This window comes from Mesoplodon bidens (genome assembly GCF_964165515.1).
Source record: "Mesoplodon bidens genome assembly, chromosome: 10".
NCBI classification, from domain to species: domain Eukaryota; kingdom Metazoa; phylum Chordata; class Mammalia; order Artiodactyla; family Ziphiidae; genus Mesoplodon; species Mesoplodon bidens.
Genome location: NC_138172.1, coordinates 52,118,186 through 52,142,383, shown reverse-complemented (window position 1 = coordinate 52,142,383; position 24,198 = coordinate 52,118,186). Strand labels below are relative to the sequence as shown.

The window sequence follows — 24,198 nt, the reverse complement described above, 5'->3', positions numbered from 1 at the left end:
GGGACTTCTCTGGTGGCGCAGTGGTTAAGAATCTGCCTGCCAACGCATGGGACACGGGTTCAAGCCCTGGTCCGGGAAGATCCCACATGCCGCGGAGCAACTAAGCCCATGTACCACAACTACTGAGCCTGTGCTCTAGAGCCTGGGAGCCACAACTATTGAGCCTGCGTGCCACAACTACTGAAGCCTGAGCGCCTAGAACCCATGCTCCGCAACAAGAGAAGCCCTGCTCGCCACAACTAGAGAAAGGCCGTGCACAGCAACAAAGACCCAATGCAGCCAAAAATAATTAAAAAAAAAAAAAAAGAATCTGCCTGTCAATACAGGGGACATGGGTTCGACCCCCAGTCCAGGAAGATCCCACATGCCACGGAGCAACTAAGCCTGTGCACCAGAACTACTGAGCCTGTACTCTACAGCCCGTGAGCCACAACTACTGAGCCGCGCGCCTAGAGCCCATGCTCCGCAACAAGAGAAGCCACCGCAGTGAGAAGCCCGTGCACCGCAACGAAGAGTAGCCACCGCTCACCGCAACTAGAGAAAGCCCGTGCAGAGCAGAGACCCAGTGTAGCCATAAATAAATAAATAAATAAATAAATAAATTTATTAAAACAAACAAAAAAATGGAAGATAAGATTTGGTGAGGATATAGAGAAACTGGAACACTCGTGTACTGCTGATGGGATTATAAAGTGGTCCAACTGCTATGGAAAACAGTATAGAGTTTCCTCAAAAAATGAAAAATAGAACTACTATATGATCCAGCAATCCCACTTCGGGGTATATATCCAAAAGAATAGAAAGCAGGGTCTCAGAGATATTTGCACACCCATGTTCACAGCAGCACTATTCACAACAGGCAGGAGGTGAGAGCAACCCAAGTGTCCACTGATGGACGAATGAATAAACAAGATGTGGTATATACATTCAATGGAATATTATTCAGCCTTAAAAAGGAAGTCTTGGGCTTCCCTGGTGGCGCAGTGGTTGAGAGTCTGCCTGCTGATGCAGGGGACGCGGGTTCGTGCCCCGGTCCGGGAAGATCCCACATGCCGAGAAGCGGCTGGGCCCGTGAGCCATGGCCGCTGAGCCTGTGCGTCCGGAGCCTGTGCTCCGCAACGGGAGAGGCCGCAACAGTGAGAGGCCCAGGTACCGCAAAAAAAAAAAAAAAAGGAAGTCTTGTCACATGCTACAGTGTGGATGAACACTGAGGACATTATGCTAAGTGAAATAATCCAGCCACAAAAGGCAAATAATATATAATTCCACTTACATGAAGTACCCAGAGTAGTCAGATTCATAGAAACAGAATGTAAAGTAGTGGTTACCAGGGGTTGGGGGTGGGTAGGGGAGTTGTTTAATGGGTATAGAGTTTTACATTTGCAAGATGAAAAAGCTCTGCAGATCTGTTGTACATCAATGTGAATACACTTAACGCCATTGAACTGTACACTTAAAAATCACTAAGATGATAAATTCCATGCTATGTGTTTTTCTATCACACACACACAAAAGACAATTGAGATAATCAGGAAAAACTGAAAACTAACTCTTCACACAGTTAACTGCATTTGAATCCTATACTTACCTGTAATAGATACAGCCACCTAATCCTCAGACAGTGGAAAAAATACTTTTATTAAGAGGTAGAAAACCTAACTTCTAGCCCCAAGTCTCCTAACTAGGTATAACATGATATTAAATTATTACTGTGAATTTCATCGGCTATAACAGCATTATGGATATGCTTTTTTAAAAGGATTCATACTGAAGCATTTGGGGGTGAAATTATATTTTCTAAGATTTGCCTTAATATACTCCTGACAAAAAAGAAAGAGTAAAGGGCGGGGGTAGATGAGAAGGAACAGTAGAATAGTCACAAATGTTGAAGCTGGGCGATGGGGATTCTGCTGCTGCTCTCCCTAGTTTGTGAGTACTTCCAAGTTTTCACAATAAAAAGCTTTTAAAAAGAACAAACAAGGGGGAAAAAAGGATGGTTGGACGGATGGATGTTTCGAATGAATGGCAGTAGGATTAATGTATTGAGGTTTTATAACAATAGTATCCCAGGGCTTCCCTGGTGGTGCAGTGGTTGAGAATCTGCCTGCCAATGCAGGGGACATGAGTTCGAGCCCTGGTCTGGGAAGATCCCACGTGCCGCGGAGCAACTAGGCCCGTGAGCCACAACTACTGAGCCTGTGCTCCGCAACAAGAGAGGCCGCGATAGTGAGAGGCGTGTGCACCGCGATGAAGAGTGGCCCCCGCTTGCCGCAGCTAGAGAAAGCCCTTGCACAGAAACGAAGACCCAACACAGCCAAAAAAAAAATAGCATCCCAGTACACAGGCTATAGTTAATTTTTAGAAAGCTTTATGTTTTATTTTAACTTGCATTTAACAGATTTTTAAAAAGAAACTAGAATGCAATTGAAAGCATTTTCAAGCTTCAAGTAAATGTTTCTCACCACCTCCCCCGGCAATAAATAAACAAATCAAAGAAGGTAAATGAGTGAAGAACAGGGAACAGAGGTACCAAGGGGGCCGTGGAGAGCAGCCCACCAGGACCATATCTGGACACAATTGGAGAAATTTGTGCTGGGAAAACTTCCACCATGTCATGGAATACAAACGAAGTGTGAGAAGGTGCTGCTGACTATTCCTTGGGCACAGAAGATAGACGTGTCTTGTTTCTGTTAAGAGAGGAATCAGTCAAGCAAGGACTTCAGAGCAGGGATGACAGGTGCTCAAGACTGAAAAATGCTGGCACTCAGGGAAAGAGAAGAGACAAGAAGGTGCAAGATGAAAAGCAGGACGGATGGAAGTGAATTCCATCCAGCTCAGGGCACTGATGAGAAAGATCCCAAATCAAGAAACCAGTGAAATAATACCTGGATAGAGGAGACACACAAGGTGGAAGACAAATGGCAGAACTAGTGTAGACTGGGGGTGATCCCACCTGGGGTCAGGGCACGAGAAAGTGAGAGGGTCTGGAAGAGTGACCTTCCTGAGGTGGGGAGGTTGAGTGATGCCACCGAGAAGGCAGTCAGGAAACTTGAGCTGAGCTGGGCGCTGACCTTGGCAAAGCACTTCCCCCTCCTATAACCCCACCATCCGCAAAATGTGTTAAAAGAAAGGCTCTCCAGGGTCCTTTCCTTGGTTCTGGATACGTTTTTCTCCAAACTTATTCCTGGCTGTAAGGATGATTAAACACGAGGGGGTAAATAATAAGGAAACCACTGAAATCTCAACTCAAAGATACATTTTAAACTTGACTGGAAGACCTGCTGTCAATACTCTGGTTGCCTGGAAACAAGAAAGGTGGTCTCCAGGAGCCCCCAGGGTTCCGCTAACCAAGAGGACAAGGGGGAAAATGGAGAGACTCGCCCTGGCCAGGCTGAGTGTGCACTGGGAGACAATAACACAGGCAAGAGACAGAGGAAAGCAACCCCAGCAGTTGCTGCTGTGACAAATCACTGGGCCCCAGCGGCAGGCGGCATGATACCCACTCCTGTTCCCCAGGATTGGCTGCTCCATAAATTCTCTGTGCACCTGTGACCAACACAGCCCCTTTGCAGGCCCCATGGGATGTTTAAAAATTAGCAACATCAAGTGCTTCCTTGTGACTGAGCCACAAGCAACTTCTACGCCATGTCTTAATACCCTCCCTGCAAAACAATCTTGAGGTAGATACGATAATTATCCCCATTTCAGGGTGAGGGAAACCAAGGCTCAGTGAGGTCATTTGCCCGATGCTGCCTGACAAGAGGAGGGTAAGCCCCTCCAGTCAGAGTTCCCTGTCGCAGAAAGATTCTCAGTGAGGCCTTGTCTATCAGGCCTTATTGCTACCCCAGGGTCAAAGGGTATCCTATCTCTGGCACAGAGGCCAGCCAGCGAGGGTGGGGCTGCTCCAGACACGGTAACCCCTGCCTTTTTTTCTGAGGGTCCAGCTTAGGGATGGCCATCTGGTTCTGTGGCCAGAGCGCTAGGACAGCTCTGATGGGGTCAGGCTGGTGGAGGGGAAGGGGGCAGTGAGCCACCAGCAGGAAGGACAGCCCAGCATCCCAGAGCCAGGGGTCCCACGAAGGGAAGGCCTTGGGGCCCATGGGAGCTCAGTGCCCTGACACTCCCCATGCAAGCCTCAACCTCCCTACCGGTAGAGAGCGAACCTCCGTTTCTGACCCAAACCTGGGGTGGAGGGTGTGCACTCCAGTTTCCTGACTGTCCCTCCAGTGTAACAGCCATCCTACACTGAAACTGGCTGACCCCCTTCCGGGTCCGGCTCACGCAGTTACCATGAACTGAAATCAGCCTCAAGCAGACCACTTCGAAAGGGCACCAGGTTATAGGCCCTTGCTTGTTCTCGTTCCAATGTTACTTGTGTTTGAACCTGTAAGGGTACAGCTACTTACCGTCAGGCAGTGGGAAGAGCACTGGTCTTGGGAGGCAGAAAACCTGGCTTCCAGCCAGAATCTCCCATAACCCTTGTGCTGCGGCCAGTGTTCTGACTCCCTTTGCCTCGGTTCCCTCATCTCTCCGTTGGGGAAAGTCGCCTGTCCCTAATCACCTCATCCAGGTGTTGTATAAAAGGAGCCAAGTTTGGCAAACACCCTCTGAATTCCTAGGCAGCAGCAATCTGACCTTCATTCACCTACCAGTGTTCCCAGCCTTCCACCCCACACCCACCCCCAAAGGCCCAGGAGCACAGCCAATTAGACAGCATCACTCACGGCCCGGAACGGGATGAGCCCTATATTCCAGCGGATTTGACTGACGCTCTCAGTAAAGGTGACTCTGATAGAACCAAGGGGGAAAAGAAAACCTTCTTCTCCAGCAGCCAGAGGGGGCCTCCATCTCGCCAGTTCTCCCAGATTACCTAGCCACACTGCCCCTTCCCCAGAAAGCTCTGGATCAATGATTTTGAAAATTGCTTAAGTCCTAAAGAGGCTTTTAAAATACCAAGAGTCCCCTCCCTACTCCACTTTCCACAGGCATCCCCTTCAAGCAACCCCCTGATTCAGTTCATCCCCATGAGTTCTGCAGAGGAGGAGGGCTTACTCCACATCACCTGGAAAATAGATGCCTGTTCCTACACATGTGACTTTAGTGGCCTCACAAATGCACAGAAAGAAGCAGATGGCCATCTACAGAGTTAACTGGCCTGGACTTGCCAGGCAGCCCCACCACTGATCACGGTGCAAGCCAGTCTTGTGACAAGCATGTGCTGGCAGGAGAGACTGGAGGGGATAAAGCAGGCAGCCTGGTCTTCAGAGGGTCGGGGACAGAGGGCAAGGGCAATGAGGAGGTGCATGGGGCAGGGGCGGGTTCAGGGAACCCGCTGCAGGACGAGCTCTGTAATCTCCGCCCTGCTGCCCAGTCGCATGGGTATCCCATAGTAGGCCGTGCCTGGGCTCACATAAACAAATGTAGTCTGGGCCACTTGGTACAGACCAGCAAAGAAGGGGTTCAGGAGATAGGCTGCCACATTCAAGGGGAAGATCTGCCCAGCGTGAGTGTGCCCAGAAAGGATCAAGTTGATATCTGGCCGAGCCTGGAGAGCTCTCTTGGCAGCCAGGGGCTGATGAGCTAGCAAGATGGTGGTGTGGTCCGGGCTGCAGCCCCCCAGAGCCTTCTCGAGATCCATGCCGTGGCCAGAGTAGTGCAGGATGTCTGCTTCGATGTCGTCCACCCCAGCCAAGCAGATCCAGTCATCATCCTCACCCCCGCCAGGCTGGGCCCGGGTGGCAGAAATCTTCACGTTCTGATTGTGAAGGGGCGTGACATTCAGGGATTCCAGCAGCGCAAACCAGTTGCTGACATCTGATGTGTAATACTCGTGATTCCCCGTGACGAAGTAGGTGCCGAGGCGTGAACGAAGCTGGCCCAGAGGAGCGACGGCTGTCCGGAGGACAGAGGCTTCGGCATCGCACAGGTCACCGACAATCACTGTGACATCCGGTTCCAGCGTGTTCACCATCTTCACGAACATCTCCATCTTGGTCCTGCCCACCGTGGGGCCCAAGTGGATGTCCGAGAGCAGTGCAATCCTGAGGTTGTCCATGGAGGCGGGCAGCCAGTGGATGGGCACCTCCACGGTTTTCACAGCCGGGGGCTGGGCAGCGTTCAGCAGCCCTACCACACTGAGCACGGCGGACACCAGCACCGCCAGCGCTGGCCTGAGTGCCAGCTTCCTTGTCTTGTCAAGGCTGCCCACCACCCTGCCGGCGCGCAAGGCCAGGAGCTGGTAGGCCTGCTCCATGCCACTGAGGGTACAGAGGAAGCAGACCATGATGATGTATGCCCCGAGGCAGGAGTAGGCCGTCAGGGAAAAGAGATAGGGCTCCTCGGCCACTAGAAAGAGCATGGTGAAGAAACTGGAATGGGCCAGGGCCAGGAAGGCCACAACGGCCATCTTCCAAAGCTGGAAACAGGCCGACTCTGCAGCAGGGGAGTGGCTGAGGTTGCTGACGGTGCTTCGCCAGATGTAGAGGGAACCGAGGAGCATGAGCGAGTTGGCAAACAGGGCGAGCTGCAGGCGGAACAGCCACCGCCAGGCCCTGAGCTCGAGGCTCTCCGCCAGGTAGGAGCGGGAGACGACCATGGACACGAAGACAGTGCCGGCTGCCAGGGCGGCCTTTGCGCCCAGGGACAGCTGCCTGAAGATCGCCATCACCTCTGCTCCTAAGAGGGTCCCCTGCCAGTTCTGTGCAGGCGGGCTCTGGAAGGTGAGCTCCTTAGATAGGACAGTGGCCAAGGACAGGTTTCCAGGTCAGCTCCGCCTGCAACCAGGAACCGGCGTCAGCTTTGTGGGATATGAGAGCTTCCTTGTCCCCAGTCAAAACCTGAAGGCCACTTAAACCTGCCCAACCCACCTTGAATCCAAGCCACTCAAATACCAGTCAGTTGCTACATTTTATTATTGAAATACAAACACGCTGGATTATAACAGGATGGGCAGTTTCATTTTCTTACCGTTTTCTGTATGTTTAAGGTATTTCCATAATGCGTATGAACTTTTATAATAAGAAAAACATTATTCTAAACCAGCGGTTCTCAAAGTGTGGTCCAGGGAGACCATATCGGGGGGTCCATTAAGTCAAAACTATTTTCAAAAACAGTACGAAGCCATAACCATTCTCTCATGAGTGTACAGTGAAGTTTTCCAGAGTCTACATGACATGTGATATAGCGAGACTGAATGCAGAAGTAGCTATGAGAATCCAACTATCATCTATTAAGACAGACATGAAAGAGATTTGCAAAAATGTACAATGTCACTCTTCGCCCTAAAATTTGGGAAGAAATTATTATTTTTCAAGAAATATATAAAGTTTATTAACATATAACGATTTTATGATTTCTTAAGTAAGTTAATAAATATTTTTAAATGTTCGGTTTTAACTTCTAGGACAGTTAATGTTTGAGAACCGCTGTTGTAAATAAATGTAAAGAAGGAAATCATGGAAAGCTAGTCGGCTGGTATCTTTTTCAGCTCTAGGCCCAGGAGGGACACCTAGACACCTGACATAAGGATTCCTGGGGTGAAGACGGCCTCCTGGCAGTCACAGGGCAGCCCCTGTGAATGATGCTGCACAGGATAATGAGCAACCACGACATGGCAGGCTGCCCTGTCCCCCAGCTCCTCCTCCATAAATCCTTATCCCTCCTGTCTCACAACACTCCTAGATATTGGTTAAGATCTGCCTTCTCCCCATCTTTCTCTGCCGCTGAATCCTTGAACTATTCTCTGTGGCTCTCATAGCTGGCTAGTTCCCACTCCAGGGCTGCCAGACAAAAAACTGGGGCAGGGGAAGCACAAAGGTAGACAAAGGTTAGCAAGTAGTCATTTGAGGTGACCTTTTCCCAAGAAGAACCCAAAATGAAAATATTTTCAGCAGTTGTTTTCCAAATAAGATTCTCAACCTCGGTTTAAGATAAATAAATAAATATAAATATATATATATATATATATATTTTTTCCCCCCTGCCCTACGCACTTTACTGAAAGCCTTTTATCAAAGGTGTAATTTGCAAGTCAAAGTTCACCATTTTCCACTTATAAAACAAGTCCCAGACTCAGCCCACCCAAACTCTGGAGGAACCAAAGTTGGTTCCCTGAACGTGCAGAGAGACAGGCGCCCGTTTCAATCCCCCGGTCCCTCCCTCCTCAGATCCACCCCACCTTTCCAAGGCCGTGATGCTGACTTTCCCAGGAGCGATTCGGAGTTCCCTCGGCCCCTGTCTTAGCTCTGCCGGGTGGACTGAGGCTGTAGTTCTTCTCCCGCAATCGTGCACGGCCCGCACCGCCCAGCACCTCGCCCCGCCAGACCTCCCTCCAGCAACGCTGGCGGCTACCTGCAGCCTGCCTCTTGCCCACCGCCAAACCCTGAAGGTTTGGAAAATCCAAGCCTTAAAAAGTAGGCGGCGGGAAGGGCCGAGAAGGGCACGAGATGTCCGAAAAGAGAACACCTCGAAGGTAATTAATCCAGTGTTCCCATTGCGGGGGCCTCTCCTGACCCCATTTTTCTCCTTCCGGAGCGCTCCGCAGAGCGCTGGCAAGGGAGGGCGCGCCAAGCCAGAGCCCAAGGCGCCCTCCAAGAACGCGCGCTACTTGGAATCCCCCTCCCGGAAACCCGCAAAGCTGGAAAGCACCTTATCTCAGCCCCGGGGTCATTGCACCAATAAGGAAGTAGGTCCCAGCGAAAAGAGGCGGCAGGGGAGGAACACACGAGCGACAGAGCTACCAGTAAGGAAGCTCGCTCCGCCCGGCCGGCCCTCTGCCGGCTCAGCCCACTGCCTGAGCTCCCCCGGTTGCCTTGCAGGCCCGGGCGCGCCTTGGGGTCCCAGGACCTCCGCCCTTTGGGACCCCAGGTGGCCGCAGCACCAGCCCGGTTCCCCGCCAGCCTGTCCCCTATCCATCATTCCTGCGCGGGGGTCCTGTGGACTTACGTGCAAGCCACGCACAGAGCCCAGCAGCAGCGGCACCAGCAGCAGGGAGAGGATGCGAACGACCCCCGGCATATCCACACTCCGGCCTCCTGGCTCCACAGTCAGCGCCCGGCCCGGGTGTCACCTGACTGAGGACCCGCGGCCTGGCACCGCCCCGCGCCGGCTCCGCCCCGCGCCCCGCCCAGCGGCCGCCGAGCCCTGAACCCAGGGAGGCGGGAGCCTGGGGCCAAGCGCGGCCGCGTGACAGCAGGCTGGTGTTATCTGGCCCTGGCAGGGCTCCGCCGGAGGGAGGGGCCTTTTGCAAAGACCCTCAGGAGGCCTGGCTGTCAGCAGCTTGATAACGCGCCTCGGGGTTGGACTTTAACAGGGGTCTCCTTGCTCCCTGACTCCCTTGACAGGACAGAAGAGGGAAGTTGAGGCCAGATAAACCTAAGTGGAGTAGATGGACTCCCAGCCCTGCCTATGGGGCTGTCCGGAAGACTAAACCAGGGGCCTGCAAAGTGTGGTTCCCTAGACCAATCCTGTATCTGGTACGTGTTAGAAATAGCAGGTCCTCGCCCAAGAAATTCTAGGGGTGGGATCCAGAAATCTGTATTTTTACAAACCCTCCAGGTAGTTCCGATTCACGCTAAAGTTTGAGAACCACTGTTCCAGGTTATTGATACATTTAGAGGTGTGTTTCAACTGTGGCGAAATCTTTCCGAATGCCAACCCTCAAAGCACCAGGGGCTGCGGAATTTTTATTTCATCGTTGGGTTTTGAGAGATAAGAGTAGCAACACCTCCCATCTTTCAGTTTTGCCCTTGAGCCTCTCAACATCCCTGCGATGCCGCAGATCTGTCAACTGGGCATAAAATACAAGTTTTATCCAAGTTTTCCACTCGTGAAAACGAAGTCTCTACTGTGTGAGTTAACGTGTCCAGGACCGCTGGTTAACCACTAGATATGAGTCTGAAGTTAAGTCTTTCCTACCTAGTTCCCCGAACTCTCTGAAAATCCCCCCTTTCTCAGAGGAAGGAGCCTTTGGGGAAATCGATTTCAAATATATGTATTTTTCCAGCTTTATTGAGTTATAATTAACATTCCACAAAATTCACTCGTTTTAAATATTTTCGACTTTCATATTGTTAACTTAGTTTTGAAAAATAAAAATGTAGGGTTAGGGGATTCCCTGGTGGTCCAGTGGTTAGGACTCATCGCTTTCACTGTGGTGGCCTGGGTTTGATCCCTGGTGGGGGAACTAAGGTTCCACAAGTCTCAGGGCGCAGCCAAAACCAAACCAAAACAAAACAAAAAAACAAATATACGGTTAAATTATGCGGTCTATTGACAGACTCCTAGACTAAACTTTAATTAGGCTCCTCTGACTAGAGACTCTTTTAGAGTCTTCTAGACCTGGACCTTGGCCTTCTATGCCTGTCCTGTCCTTGCCTGCCCTGTATTGTCCAGTCTTAGCAAAGAATCCTGCTAAGTCAGTTTAGGAACAATCCCCCAATTCTTGTTATCTGATCAAGGTCCTCATCCCCACCCCACCTCCCTTTGACATCTAAGTCCTTGACCTCCCCTTAGCAAGAAACCCTTGAGATCTCCTCTTACAATTTTTCACCAACAAACCCTTCTCTCTCTGCTGGCTGTAAATCCCCAGCTATCTTTGCTGTACTTAGAATTGAGACCCATCCCTCCCCACCTATGGCAGTAGAGTTGACCCTTATTACAAAAAAGTCTTGAAGGAAATCTTCCTTACCATTTTAGCAAGTGTCAGAATAATTTTTTTTAGCACTATTTTTTACAACTTGTGCATCTTTTTAAAACTTAGTCTGGTTTTTAACACTGTGAGCAATGATTATAAAAGTCAAGAATAGTGGTTATTTGTGGGGGTGAGGGCCTGAGATTGTGAGGGGCCCCATGGAAGGGCAACAAAGTTTTGTTTCTTGAACTAGAGGGTGGTTACAAGGGTATTCGCCATTTAGTCCTTTTTTTGTTTTGTGTTGCTTTCTGGGTTTTTTGGCCTTGCCGTGCAGCATGCGGGATCTTAGTTCCCCGACCAGGGATCAAACCTGAGCCCCCTGCACTGGGAGCACGGAGCCTTAACCACTGGACAGCCAGGGAAGTCCCTCATTGCCTGACTTTAGAGCCCGAATTATTTTTTATTTTTATTTTTTAATTGAAGTATAGTTGATTTATAATGTTGTGTTAGTTTCTGGTGTACAGCAAAATATATTATTTTTCATATTCTTTTCCACTATAGTTTATTAGAACCCGAATTACTTTTACAAGGCCATGCTTCTGTGCCTACTTTACTTATAGTTCCTGTCCAAGTGTGCATATAGAGTGTGTGCTGGTGTGTAAACCGCCTGCTCCAGGTTGTGGGGAATATGAAATGATCTCGAGAAGGCTATCACCCCATAGGGAATCATTTCCAGTAGAAAGATGTCCACATATACAACTATATATGGGGCATGCTCTGATATAGACCAGTGCTACTCTAAGTGTGGTCCAAGGACCAGTGACATAAGGTAAATACAGAAATTCAGAGTAAGTATTTGGAAACTTATAGCAATTTGAGAAAGCTTGTCTGTTGCATCTAATAATGAAAAAATTAGATGCGAATTTTATGTCTATTTTTATTTCTTTTTTCTAGTAATTTATTGTTATAAATTTGTACAACCAGATCAGTCCTTGAAAGATGGGAAAGAGCACTGTTAATCACAGAAACAAAACTGATCCTTCACCAAAGGTAGCTTGAGAAGCACAGAGGCCTCCTAAGAACAATGAAGGGAAGAGACATATGCGACTCAATAACAGGTAAAAACTTTGTTTTTCTATCCTAACAGGGCTTTGCACAAGTTAGGATAAATTGGGAGATTGGGATTGACATATGCACACTGCTATATATAAAATAGATAACTAATAAGGGCCTACTGTATAGCACAGGGAACTCTACTCAATACTGTTATTACCTATATGGGAATAGAATCTAAGAAAAGAGTGGATATATGTGTATGTATAACCGATTCACTTTGCTGTACAGCAGAAACTAACAGAACATTGTACATCAACTATTCTCCAACAAAAATTAAAAATAAATAAATAAATAAAGTTTTAGAACAAGAATCAATCTCCCTTTGAATGACCTGTTTTCCATTGTGGTCCTAACAGAGCTTTCCTCAGGTTCCAGTGTCAGTTCTTTTCTTTTCTTTCTTTTTTTTATTTTTCTGGCCTGCACCACTTGGCATGTGGGATCTTAGTTCCCTGACCACGGAACGAACCCGAGCCTTCTGCACTAGCTCAGAGTCTTAACCACTGGACCGCCAGGGAAGTCCTCCAGTGTCAGTTATGATCTGTATTTCAGTGTAAAAATTTAGCTAACTTTACATTTCTAATATTTTTAAAGTTCTATTAAAGTGATTGTAATTTGCAATAGGTTTTAGGAATACTAAATGATAGATGTTAAAAGCAAGGAAAAAACAAGGCCTCCACTAAAAAGAAATGACAAGTAAATGCAGTGCATGATCCCAGATTGGATCGTGAACCAGGAAAAAAAATTGCTACAAGAGACATTATTGGGACAATTAACAAAAGTTGAATATAGACTATGGATTAGAAAATAATATTGTATCAAGATTAAATTTTCTAATTTTGATAACAATACAGTGGTTATGTTCTTAGGAAATACGCTCTGGGACTTCCCTGGTGGTGCAATGGTTAAGAATCTGCCTGCCATTGCAGGGGACATGAGTTCGATCCCTGGTCTGGGAAGATCCCACGTGTCGCGGAGCAACTAAGCCTGCGCGCCTAGAACCTGTGCTCTGCAACGAGAAGCCACTGCAATGAGAAGCCTATGCACCACAACGAAGAGTAGCCCCTGCTCACTGCAACTAGAGGAAGCTCGCACGCAGCAACTAAGACCCAACACAGCCAAAAATAAAAATAAATAAATAAATAAATAAATATAAAAAATTGTTTAAAAAATCACACACACACAAAAAAAGGTAATACACTCTGAAACATTTAGGGGTAAGGGGCATAATGTCTGCAATTTCCTCTCCAATGATCTTATGTATATGTTTATATATATAATTATACATTATACATAATATACATATTATTACATGTACATGATTATGGAGCAAATAAGGGCAAATAAGGCAAAATGTTAACAATTGATGAATTAGGTAAAGGGCATATAGCAATTCTTATATGAAAATAAAAAGTTATTTAAAAAATAAATAATAAAGCCTCCTGCCAACAGATGCAGACAATTCTGATGTGCAGCAATTCCTCATGCTTCTCACGAGTCTTTGAGTTTTCTGATACAGGAAGTCCCAAGACCTGTATCCTGGGTTTAAATTGTGCAACCAACTGATGGGTATGGTTATGAAACAATAAAAAGATAAAATTGTGAAATCATTGGCAACAGTTTCCCCACAATCCCAATAAAAGTTAGCAGCTGTGTCCCAGGACTGGCCCATCCCTCTTGACAGTCATGAGCATTAGGATGCCCTTGTCACCATGTCCTCGAACTCCCTTTCAGGAGTCTGAGATCTAAAAACAAATGCCCCAAGTGAGGCCGGCCTTAGTGGGGGGGGAAAATGACTTTGCCTTCACTATCTGGCAAAAGCATCTGCTTCCCTAGGGTCTCCCAGCTGCTTCTTTGCAGTGTTGTTTTTTTCCCCTTTGTGTTTATCTAGGCCTGTTGTTTCTTCTTCATCTGGGCCCCTGGATTTAGCCCCCCCTGTCTTTATATCCACATCTGCAGCCGTGATTCATGTCTCTGAATGATCACAGTAGTTTTCTAGCTCAGTCGAAGGTTACAACTAGATATGGCCAAAGGGCTATTTGTTTTGACAGTCACCATGTTGGCCCATCGGTGTCTTAAATTTTATGTAATCAATGGAATTGTCAATATTTAATCAGGGGAATTTACATAATCTGGATTTCCAGTTTCTCTTCAAAGATCAGAAGGTCTGGCCATACCAGGGTAACAGTAGATCAGAGATATGCATTGGGACATTCTTTAGGCAGGTAGGTTCTTCCAGTTGGCAACAATCTCCATCTGGTCCACTGCTCTTTTGACATGGCCTGCAAGCCCCACAAGAGATTTAAGTTTGCAACTTCTGGGTCAGAGAGTTTCCGTGGTAATTTGATCACAACCTCTCTGAGTGCTATAGCAAACATTATCTGTGTGATGCCTCAGATTCCCTAGTCACCTGTCTCCAGAGCTCTAGTCTTCCTGTTTCACTCAGCTGCCCTGGCAGCACATCTGCTGCCCCAAAGCAACCATCTGGAGTTTCTGGCTCCTCTACACACCTCTGCACTCACTGGAACAAAGCACCATGCTTCCTACGTGGCTGCCAGAGGCTGGGTGGTGCAACCCAGAGGGGCAGGCAAGTTCACTCCCCCGTAGAGAACCATAGTGCAACAGAGATCAGAGGAGGAAAAGAGCCAGTAAATAAATGGCTTCTCCCTTCTTCCTTCGGATCAACTATTTCAAGGAGTGGTTTCTCTGTATAGCCTGTTCAGAGACATTCCACGTAGTCTAGTGGGTCCACCTGCCAAGGCTTTTCTGAAGCCGTAGCCAGTGTGGTAACACATTACTTTGTGTTGCATCTCATCCTTCCTTTCCCTCTTTGCCTCTCCTCTCTCTCCCACTGTCATGGGTTTACCTCCCAAATAAAGAATGAGCACTTAGTTCTTGCCTCAGCCTCTGTTTTCTAGCCCAGGATAAGGTAATTATTTGTTGAACATGAAGAAATTGCTCTGCAGCCTACCATTGCCTGTATGTATTTCTTGAACTTTCTCTAACCATGGGTTTTGGGGATGTCCTCTTAGATTTTGCTTTTAGGACCATAGGTCACAACTCATTCCCATTTCAAGTCCCAGATTTAATACCTCTTTTGTGATGAAGTAATCAGTGCTTGCACTAGCTGAAGGAGTCCTTTCCTTCCAACAATTTCCACACCGCTCTACCTACATCTAACTTATGACATTTATCTTTCTCTGTGTTATGACCCTTTATGGTCTGTGCCTTAACTCAGGCCCTCATCTTTCTTTATTTAATTTAATTAATTAATTAATTTTATTTTTTTGTAGGGGGCACACCATACAGCTTGTGGGATCTTAGTTCCCTGACCAGGGATTGAACCCAGGCCCCCAGCAGTGGAAGCGTGGAGTCATAACCACTGGACCGCCAGGGAATTCCCAGGCCCTCATTTTTCCTGTGGAGATCACACTGAGGGGTCTCCTATGCTGTTATTTGGCCACCAGTCCCATCACTTGTCTTCTCCTTTGTAGTGTTGTTTTCTTCGCCCAGAATCTTCTTCCTTTGTTTATTTTTGCCTCCAGCAAACTTCTATTCCATTTTTTCAGATCCTTTAAAGGAGTTCAACAATGGCTTCTTGGGGCTTCCCTGGTGGCGCAGTGGTTGAGAACCCACCCGCCAATGCAGGGGACATGGGTTCGAGCCCTGGTCCGGGAAGATCCCACATGCCGCGGAGCAAATAAGCCCGTGCACTACAACTACTGAGCCTGTGCTGTAGAGCCTGTGAGCCACAACTATTGAGCCTGTGTGCTGCAACTACTGAAGCCCGTGTGCCTAGAGCCCCTGCTCCGCAACAAGAGAAGCCACCGCAAGGAAGAGTAGCCCCTGCTCGCCTCAATTAGAGAAAGCCTGCGCGCAGCAGTGAAGACCCAACACAGCCAAAAATAAATAAATTAAATACATTTTAAAAAAGAAAAAAAGAATGGCCTCTTGCAAGAAACTTTCCCAGACTCAGACTAGATTAGTGCTATAGACTGAATGTTTATGTCCCACCCCCAGCCCCCACCAAATTCATATGTTGAAACCTAATCCCCAAAGTGATGGTGTTTGGAGGTGAGGTCTTTGAGGTCTTTGGGGTGATTAGTTCATGAGGACGGGGCCTTCATGAATGGGATTAGTGCCCTTAAAAAAGAGACCCCTGGGACTTCCCTGGCGGTCCAGTGGTTAGGACTCTGCTCTACCACTGCAGGGGCCCAGGTACGATTCCTGGTTGGGGAACTAAGATCCCGCATGCTGCGTGGCCAAAAAAAGACTCCAGGGAATTCCCTGGTGGTCCAGTGGTTAGGACTTGGTGTTTTCACTGCCGTGGCCTGGGTTCAATCCCTGGTCAGGAAACTAAGATCTTGCAAGCTGCCCAGCCAAAGAAAAAAGGAAGAGAGAGACTCCAGAAAACTCCCTTGCCCCTTCTATCCTGTGAGGCCCCAGTGAGAAGATGGCCATCCATGAACCAGAGAGCAGGTTCTCACCAGACACAAATCTGCCAGCACCTTGATCTTGGGCTTCTCAGCCTCCAGAACTGTGAGAAATAAATTTCTGTTTATAAGTTATCCAGTCTATGGTAATTTTGTTATAGCAGCCTGAACCCATTAAGACAGTTACCCAGCTCTCTTTGGGGCCCACACAGCACTCTTTCCAGCTCTGGTGGTGGGTAATTGAAGGTTTACTTATGTCTTCTCCAGACTTTGAGTTCCCTTAGGAAAGAGGTGATATTTATTTAATACCGTGCGTATAGGTTCACTATAGGTTAATGGAAGAGTTCACTATAGGTTAATGGAACAAATTAAAAAACTATAGATGTCTTATCTCTACTCGACTGGAAGTTCCTTTCAGTCAAGGATATATGTGTGATTCATGTTTGCATTCCAGTGCCAAGGGCAGGACCTGGTATAAGGTAGATGCTGAACAGTGTATTGAAAGAATGAATAAATTCATGAAGGAGAATTTGTCATTAAAGTCACCTGGGGGGCTTCCTTGGTGGCGCAGTGGTTGAGAGTCCGCCTGCCGATGCAGGGGACACGGGTTCGTGCCGGCAAAAAAAAAGAAAAAAAAAGTCACCTGGGGGACGGTGGCTCCTTTAGGGAGGAGACACTCTTGGACACAGCTCTAATGAAGCTGAACAGACCCCCGAAGCAGGGGTCAGCCACTGTAGACATTGTCTGGTTTCACTTCCATTTATAAATTGTGTTGAATTATCATGGGAAGCAACTGTTCCCTCCACCTCCACCTGCCCACCCACGACTGTCTCCTCAAAGGCAATTCCAGTTAACCTTTGTTGCCCCACACTCTCTCCCCAACTCTTTTTTTTCTTTTCGGTACGCGGGCCTCTCACTGTTGTGGCCTCTCCTGTTGCGGAGCACAGGCTCCGGACGCACAGGCTCAGCGGCCATGGCTCATGGGCCTAGCCTCTCTGCGGCATGTGGGATCTTCCCGGACCGGGGCACGAACCCGTGTCCCCTGCATTGGCAGGCGGACTCTCAACCACTGCGCCACCAGGGAAGCCCCCAACTCTTTTTTTTTAGGGGGGAAGAGCTGTGCCGTGTGGCTTGTGGGGTCTTAGTTCCCAGGCCAGGGATGGAACCTGGGCCCCCTGAAGTGAAAGCGTGGAGCCCTAACCACTGGACGGCCAGGGAAGTCCCTCCCCCACTGTTTATACTCTGGCCACAGTAGCCTTCTCTCCGTCTCTTGTACCCTTCTTGTCTCCTCCTCCAGAGCCATCTTGTGTGGGACACCGGCTTGTGATATGTGGAGGTAGCCTGGGCTCCAGGGAGCTCCCAGAGATTTCCCAAACCCCACTCTCAAAGCAGAATGCCCTGGAAGTGGCATAGAGCTGATGGACCTGGAGGGGCTGGGCCAAGATAACGAGGGTGACGCCTTAGTGGTGACCAACACCAGATGATATTTCAGCAGAGGACACAGTGCACGTATGACAGTTTCTCTCCATTAACCCCACCAGGTTGACTTAAACTGACTTCAAGGACAAGAGAGGAAGCCAGATGAGAAGAAAAAAGGAGGGTACACTTCTTGTTAGTGGGATTGAACTCTTTTCTGTTTATTGGCCCCTTTGTGTGTCTGTTTTGGAATTGGGGTATTGACTTTTTCATGTTCTCCGTACATTAAGGATATCAAGCCCCAAGCAAGATGGTCACAGATTGGTCAGGAGTTTCCAGGGAACCAGGTAAACTCTCGTCCCAGCTCAGCTCTCTCCACAGGCTTCCCCTCACTCGCACATCCCCCCACCACCTCCATGACCCCATTCAGGTCGGCTCAGACATCACCTCCTCGTGCAGTCTCCCGCCCTCCCCCATCCCATCCACTTGTTTCATTCTCTTTACATCACCATTGCAATTTTTTCCCCTAAAGATTGTTTTTAAAATAACAAAGAACTGTAAAATAATATCTTTTTTTTTTTTTTTTTTTTTTTTGCAGTACGGGGGCTTCTCACTGCTGTGGCCCCTCCCGTTGCGGAGCACAGGCTCCAGACATGCAGGCTCAGCAACCATGGCCCATGGGCCCAGCCACTCCGCGGCATGTGGGACCCTCCCGGACCAGGCCACGAACCCGCGTTCCCTGCATCGGTAGGCGGACTCTCACCCACTGCGCCACCAGAGAAGCCCTAAAATAATATCTTTAAAATATATGTATGGCATTAAAAAATGATGCAGTGAATGTTCCCATACTCACTTTCATCCCCTCTCCCTCCTGTGACCCTCTTCCAATTCCATGTCCTTCCTTCCACCTTACAGGAAACCACTCCAAAGTTTCTGTTTATGGCTCCTTTTTCATTACAGTTTTACCCTGCATGTTTGTATGAAATAAGACTGTATTACTTGCATTCCTAAATAATATTTTGTGTACTTTAGCATATTTTTAAACTTTTAGACAAGTGGAATCGTTCTTTTTTTCTTTTTAAGGTTGAACTGTGTTGTTATGTGTAGCTGTAATTCTTTCACTATCCTCTGCTGTAAAATATTCTCCTCTGCACACATCCTTTCTCTCTCTAAAAAAAAAAAATCCACTCTTCTGCTTTTAGACAGGTTATTTCTGCTATTAGGAACTGTGCTGCTGTATCATACCCAAAACACTTATTAATTACAAAAAAAAATGAAGTGGAGAAAATGGATACGACCTTAACAAGGTAATCAAAATTAATGTCACCGATAAGGTGATAAAGTAAGACAGTGTGTTCCTTCTGTGACAGCCGAGAAGGATGATATTCTAGTCCAAAGAGCCTAATCTGAATCTAATCATGAGGAAACATCAGAGAAGCCCCCGTGAAGGGCTTTTTATAAAATAACTGGACTGTGTTCTTTTTTAAAATAGACTTTAATTTTTAAAGCAGTTTTAGGTTTGCAGCAAGACTGAGTGAAAGGTCCAGAGATTTTCCACATACCTCCCATCACTACATACACACAGCCTCCCCTGCTATCAGAATCCCATACCAGAGTGGTATATAGAGTACAACCAATGATACTACTTTGACACATCATAATCACCCAAAATCCATGGCTTACATTAGGGTTCACTCTTGGTATTTCACATTCTGTGGGTCTTGACAAATGTATAATGACATTTATCCACCATTATAGTATCACACGGAATAGTCTCACTGCCCTAAAAATCCTCTGTGCTGTGCCTGTTTGTCCCTCTCTCCCCCCAACACCTGGCAGCCACTGCTCCTTTTACTGTCTTCAAAATTTTGCCTTTTCCAGAATGCCATATATTTGGAATCATACAGTATATAGCCTTTTTATATTGGCTTCTTTTAGTTAGTAAAATGTATTTGTTTCCTCTATGTCTTTTTTGCAGCTTGATAGCTCATTTATTTTTAGTGCTGAGTAATATTCCATTGCCTGGATGTACCACAGTTTATTTATTCATTCGCCTATTGAAGGACATCTTGTTTCCTTCCAAGTTTTGGCAATTATGTAAAAAGCTGCTATAAATAATTGTGTGCAGATTTCTGTGTGGACATAAGTTTCCAATTTATTTCAGTAAATACCAATGAATGTAATTGCTGGATGGTATGGCAGAGTATGTTTAGTTTGGTAAGAAACTGCCAAACTGTCTTCCAAAGTGGCTGTATCATTTTGTATTCCCACCAGCAATGAATGAAGAGTTCCTGTTGTTCTACATCCTTGTCAGCATTTGGTGTCGTCAGTATTTTGAATTTTGGCCATTCTAATAGGTGTGTAGTGGATCTCATTGTTGTTTTGGCCTGTATTATTATACAGTGTCAATGGTATGACAAGAAAAGCTGAAGGTTCAGATTCCAGAACACCAACTAGAAGAGACAGCTAGATTCAACACAGGGTATTGGATCGTATCCTGCCCAGGGGAATAAAGTGCTGTTAAAGACATTATTATGGGGCTTCCCTGGTGGTGCAGTGGTTGAGAGTCCGCCTGCTGACGCAGGGGACACGGGTTCGTGCCACGGTCCGGGAAGATCCCACATGCCGCGCAGTGGCTAGGCCCGTGAGCCATGGCCGCTGAGCCTGCGTGTCCGGAGCCTGTGCTCCGCAACGGGAGAGGTCACAACAGTGAGAGGCCCGTGTACCGCAAAAAAAAAAAAAAAAAAAAAAAAGACATTATTAGGACAGTTGACAAAACAGGAATAGGGAATATAGATTAGTCTTCCATCAATGCTAAGTTTCCTGAATTTGATCATTGTCTGTAGTTTAGTTCTTAGGACATACATATCAATACTAAAAGATTAAGGGGTAAGTGACCTCATGTATGCCATGTACTCTCAAATGATTCAGAAAAAAACATAGAGATAAATATAAAGTAAATGTGGCATAACAGCAATTTGTGAATGTGGATGAGAGCTATATAGGAATTGTTTCTACTATCCTTTTAATTTTTCTGTAAATTATTTACTTATTTAAAAAAATTAATTTATTTATTTGGCTGCACCGGGTCTTAGTTGTGGCCCACAGGATCTTAAGTTGCATCATGCGAACTCTCAGTCACGGCATATGGGATCTAGTTCCCTGACCAGGGATGGAACCCAGGCTCCCTGCATTGGGCGCACGGAGTCTTAGACACTGGACCACCAGGGAAGCCCCTCTATCCGCATCTTTTGATGCACACATACAAGTTTCTTGAGAGTATTCTTTTATTTATTTTTTATTATTTAAAAAATATTTTGGCCGCACCGCGCTGCTCCCCGGATCTTAGTTCCCCCACCAGGGATTGAACCCACGCCCTCAGTAGTGAAAGCGCCGAGTCCTAACCACTGGACCGCCAGGGAATTCCCTCTCCAGCGTATTCTGAGGAGTGGAATGGCAGTCATAAGGTGTGTGCATCTTCAACTTGATTAGCTTAATAGTTTACAAAGCGCCACTGACATCCTTATTAATTTTATTGATGCATTGTCTTTCTCATTGAAATGAGGTCGTCGCAGTGCCATCAAAGTGTAGGCCGTGGACCCGCAGGATCAGTCTCAGCAGGGTGCCAGTTAGAATCGCAGATCCTCAGATCCCCATCCCAACCAGACTTGCTGAATGAGAAACTCTGGGGTCACGGTCCAGGAATCTGCGTTTTCACAAGTCCTCTAAGAGATTCTAAAGTGTAAGCAGCGCTGATCTATGATCCATTAGGGCCGCGTCTGGCTTGCAGACCGCCCTCTTTATAAAGGAGCTAACAGTGGAGCCCGGGATCACGGGTTAGATCGTGCAGGAACTAGAGGGCAGCGCCCCTCCCCAGGACACCCACTCCGCGCTGGCAGCTTCGCTCGGACCCCCGGATTGGGTGGGGAGGGGCAGCCGGACGGGGCGGGCCGGAGGCTGGCGTCCCCGCCTCCCCAGCATTCGGCTCGCCGCGTCGCTCAGTCCTCCCGCTTCCTTTCCTTCTCACACCCCTCCTTCCTTCCTTCCTTCCTTCCTTCCGCCGGGAGCGATGGAGCCGGGGCGCCGGGCGGCCGCGGCGCTGCTGGCGCTGCTGTGCGCTGGCTGCGCGCTGCGCTCAGGGCGCGCCCAGTACGAGCGCTACAGCTTCCGCAGCTTCCCTCGGGACGAGCTGATGCCGCTCGAGTCGGCCTACCGGCACGCGCTGGACCAATACAGCGGCGAGCACTGGGCGGAGAGCGTGGGCTATCTGGAGATCAGCCTGCGGCTGCACCGCCTGCTACGCGACAGCGAGGCCTTCTGCCACCGCAACTGCAGCGCGGCGCCGCAGCCCGAGCCCGCCGCCGGCCTCGCGCGCCACCCGGAGCTGCGCCTCTTCGGGGGACTGCTGCGCCGCGCGCACTGCCTCAAGCGCTGCAAGCAGGGCCTACCGGCCTTCCGCCAGTCGCAGCCCAGCCGCGAAGTGCTGGCCGACTTCCAGCGCCGAGAGCCCTACAAGTTCCTGCAGTTCGCCTACTTCAAGGCAAGTCCGCCTCGCCTCGCCCCGCCCCGCCCCCAAGCCTAGGCCCCGCCCCTAGGCCCAGGCTCTGTCCCTCGGTCCTGGGCCGCGTCCCACCGCTCTTTCTTGACTTAGTTCTTTCCCCCCCCCGCGCTGCCAAAGGACGCCTTCAAATCCTGTTCCCCCTATTCTTCATCTTCAATAGAGATGAAAATACTTTTCTTGAAGGGTTGTTCTGAGGCGGAGAACATACATAGAACGCCTAGCACAGTGTTATTTGAAGACAGACTCGTTTTTTGGTATATACCATTAAAATCCCATTTCTCAAGTGAGTGGTGCCTTTCAGTAATAGGGCGGAAGAGGACCTGCGGAGCCGGCCGGTCCCTTTTAAAGAGGAAATTAAGGCCAGGAAAGGGCAGGGCTCCTTGGAAGGACACTTCCCTGCCTGGAGGAGAAGCTGAGCGCTGTGATTCGTCAGGGCTGGCGCTCTGGGCTGGCTGTCTTTCATCTAGAATTAACACAGTTGTCTTCCTCCTTTTTGTGGCTGCTTACATTCTGCCTGTGATTGCTGAGTAAAAATAGCCACAAATTGCAGTCTCTATCCTTTCAGTCCTTACTCTGGGGACCCACAAGTTTTAAGAGGGGCTGAATTCCCTGTTACTGTATGAACAGGTTTTAGCTTGGTGGGTCTTCACCGGGTTTTGCCAGTAGAGCCCTCTCAAAGTCCAGTTTCTACTTTCTCTAACCGCAAACGATTTTTTAAACTTTGCTTTCAGTCTTTGGGCTGCAAGATCTGTTTTTCATATTTCCCAGAAACGGAGCTGCGTGTGTGTTGCATTAATATGAGCCATAAAATAGCAGAAACCCTAAATAGGAGAAAAGCTGTGTTATTTCTGTGCCTGGTTACAGTTTTATATAAGTATCAGATTTGTGAATGTTTGTCCTGGCAATAAAAAAACAATTTTAAAATAGAACGGGGAGGGCTTCCCTGGTGGCACAGTGGTTGAGAGTCCACCTGCCGTTGCAGGAGACAGGAGTTCGTGCCCGGGTCTGGGAAGATCCCACATGCCACGGAGCGGCTAGGCCCGTGAGCCATGGCCGCTGAGCCTGCGCGTCCGGAGCCTGTGCTCCGCAACGGGAGAGGCCACAACAGTGAGAGGCCCGGGGATAAGATTAATACATTTCCAGAATGTATGAAATGCAGAAATGATGGCTGACTCATACAAGCAGTATTTTTTATGCTAGAAAGGACTCGTTTTAATCCTCTCTCTTTTTTGTAGAACTTTTGGCAAATACAGTCTGAGCCAAATTTGAGTCACATAGTCAAGGGGAAAACGTTTTATTTTTAAACCTGGAGAATAGTGGAAGCTCTGATTTCTTTAATATACAGATGACTTTGAAACAAGTGCTGCAGGGAGGAGGGGACTGCAGTGCTACAATGTGACCAGAAGGCAGGGGTTTCCTCCATCCTGGCATCCTCAAAGGTTAGGAAATTCATAGCTTCTCTCAAACCCCTTTGTAGGTCTTGTAACAATCACTTACTTATAAGTCAGTATAGGGAATTCCCTGGCGGTCCAGTGGTTAAGGCTCTGCACTTCCACTGCAGGGGGCATGGGTTCGATCCCAGGTCAGGGAACTAGGATCCTGCAAGCTGTGGGGTGCAGCCAAAAAAAAAAAAGTCAGTATAATACCATCCGTCTTAGTATTTTGAGATCACTTACAGGGCAGGGAGAAGTTTAGAATTTTATAAATAAACCAGAACCTTCACTTAATTGCTTCAACTGAAAATCACTGAGAAAGTGATTTGGGGTGATGATATTGTATGGCTGATTTTTTTTTTTTTTTCCTTAATGGTGTTTATATTTTCAAACTCTGTTTCTGGGTAGAGAGAAAATAATTGGTGACAGGCCCATTCATTCTACCTGGCACCTGACGGCTAGCGACAGGTACTGGAGATGGATGGTGCTTCCTGCTCTAGCAGGATCTGAAACCACGGTAGGTTTCATGCTCCCAGCCTGACTTAGGTTCATGTCATGAGCTGTGGGTTCTCTCTGTGGCCGCCATCTCCATGAAATGCTCATCTTCCCCAC

General features: G+C 47.9%; 3 protein-coding genes and 1 long non-coding RNA gene across 7 annotated transcripts in view; 2 read left to right on the top strand and 2 right to left on the bottom strand.

The window, feature by feature from the left end:
* GLB1 (galactosidase beta 1) overlaps window positions 1-9,096 on the bottom strand; it is a 92,556-nt gene extending 83,460 nt beyond the window's left edge. For both annotated transcript variants that reach the window (XM_081245809.1, XM_081245810.1), the window contains exon 1: window positions 8,944-9,096. In XM_081245809.1, the coding sequence (XP_081101935.1) occupies window positions 8,944-9,015 (72 nt within the window). In that variant the 5' untranslated portion in view covers window positions 9,016-9,096. The remainder of the gene's footprint in view (window positions 1-8,943) is intronic.
* On the bottom strand, window positions 2,329-6,731 carry TMPPE (transmembrane protein with metallophosphoesterase domain). The gene has a single exon (XM_081245811.1). The coding sequence runs from the start codon at window positions 6,662-6,664 to the stop codon at window positions 5,321-5,323; it is 1,344 nt and encodes a 447-aa protein (XP_081101937.1). The 5' UTR covers window positions 6,665-6,731; the 3' UTR covers window positions 2,329-5,320.
* LOC308623441 lies at window positions 8,512-15,687 on the top strand. 3 transcript variants are annotated; one of them, XR_014016822.1, is made up of 3 exons: window positions 8,512-8,740; window positions 11,615-11,748; window positions 15,037-15,687. It is a non-coding gene; the product is annotated as an uncharacterized lncRNA (long non-coding RNA). The 3 variants fall into 3 exon arrangements; XR_014016823.1 differs by lacking the exon at window positions 8,512-8,740 and adding an exon at window positions 9,344-9,473; XR_014016824.1 differs by lacking the exon at window positions 8,512-8,740 and having other exon boundaries at window positions 11,462-11,748.
* A 5,896-nt stretch (window positions 15,688-21,583) lies between these two features.
* Window positions 21,584-24,198, top strand: part of CRTAP (cartilage associated protein) — a 35,097-nt gene continuing 32,482 nt past the window's right edge. Inside the window, exon 1 of the mRNA XM_081245808.1 lies at window positions 21,584-22,132. Within this exon, the coding sequence (XP_081101934.1) occupies window positions 21,662-22,132 (471 nt within the window). The 5' untranslated portion in view covers window positions 21,584-21,661. The remainder of the gene's footprint in view (window positions 22,133-24,198) is intronic.

Coding starts and splice junctions, on each gene's coding strand:
- TMPPE (XM_081245811.1), bottom strand. CDS start 6,664: ATGGCGATCTTCAGGCAGCTGTCCCTGGGCGCAAAGGCCGCCCTGGCA.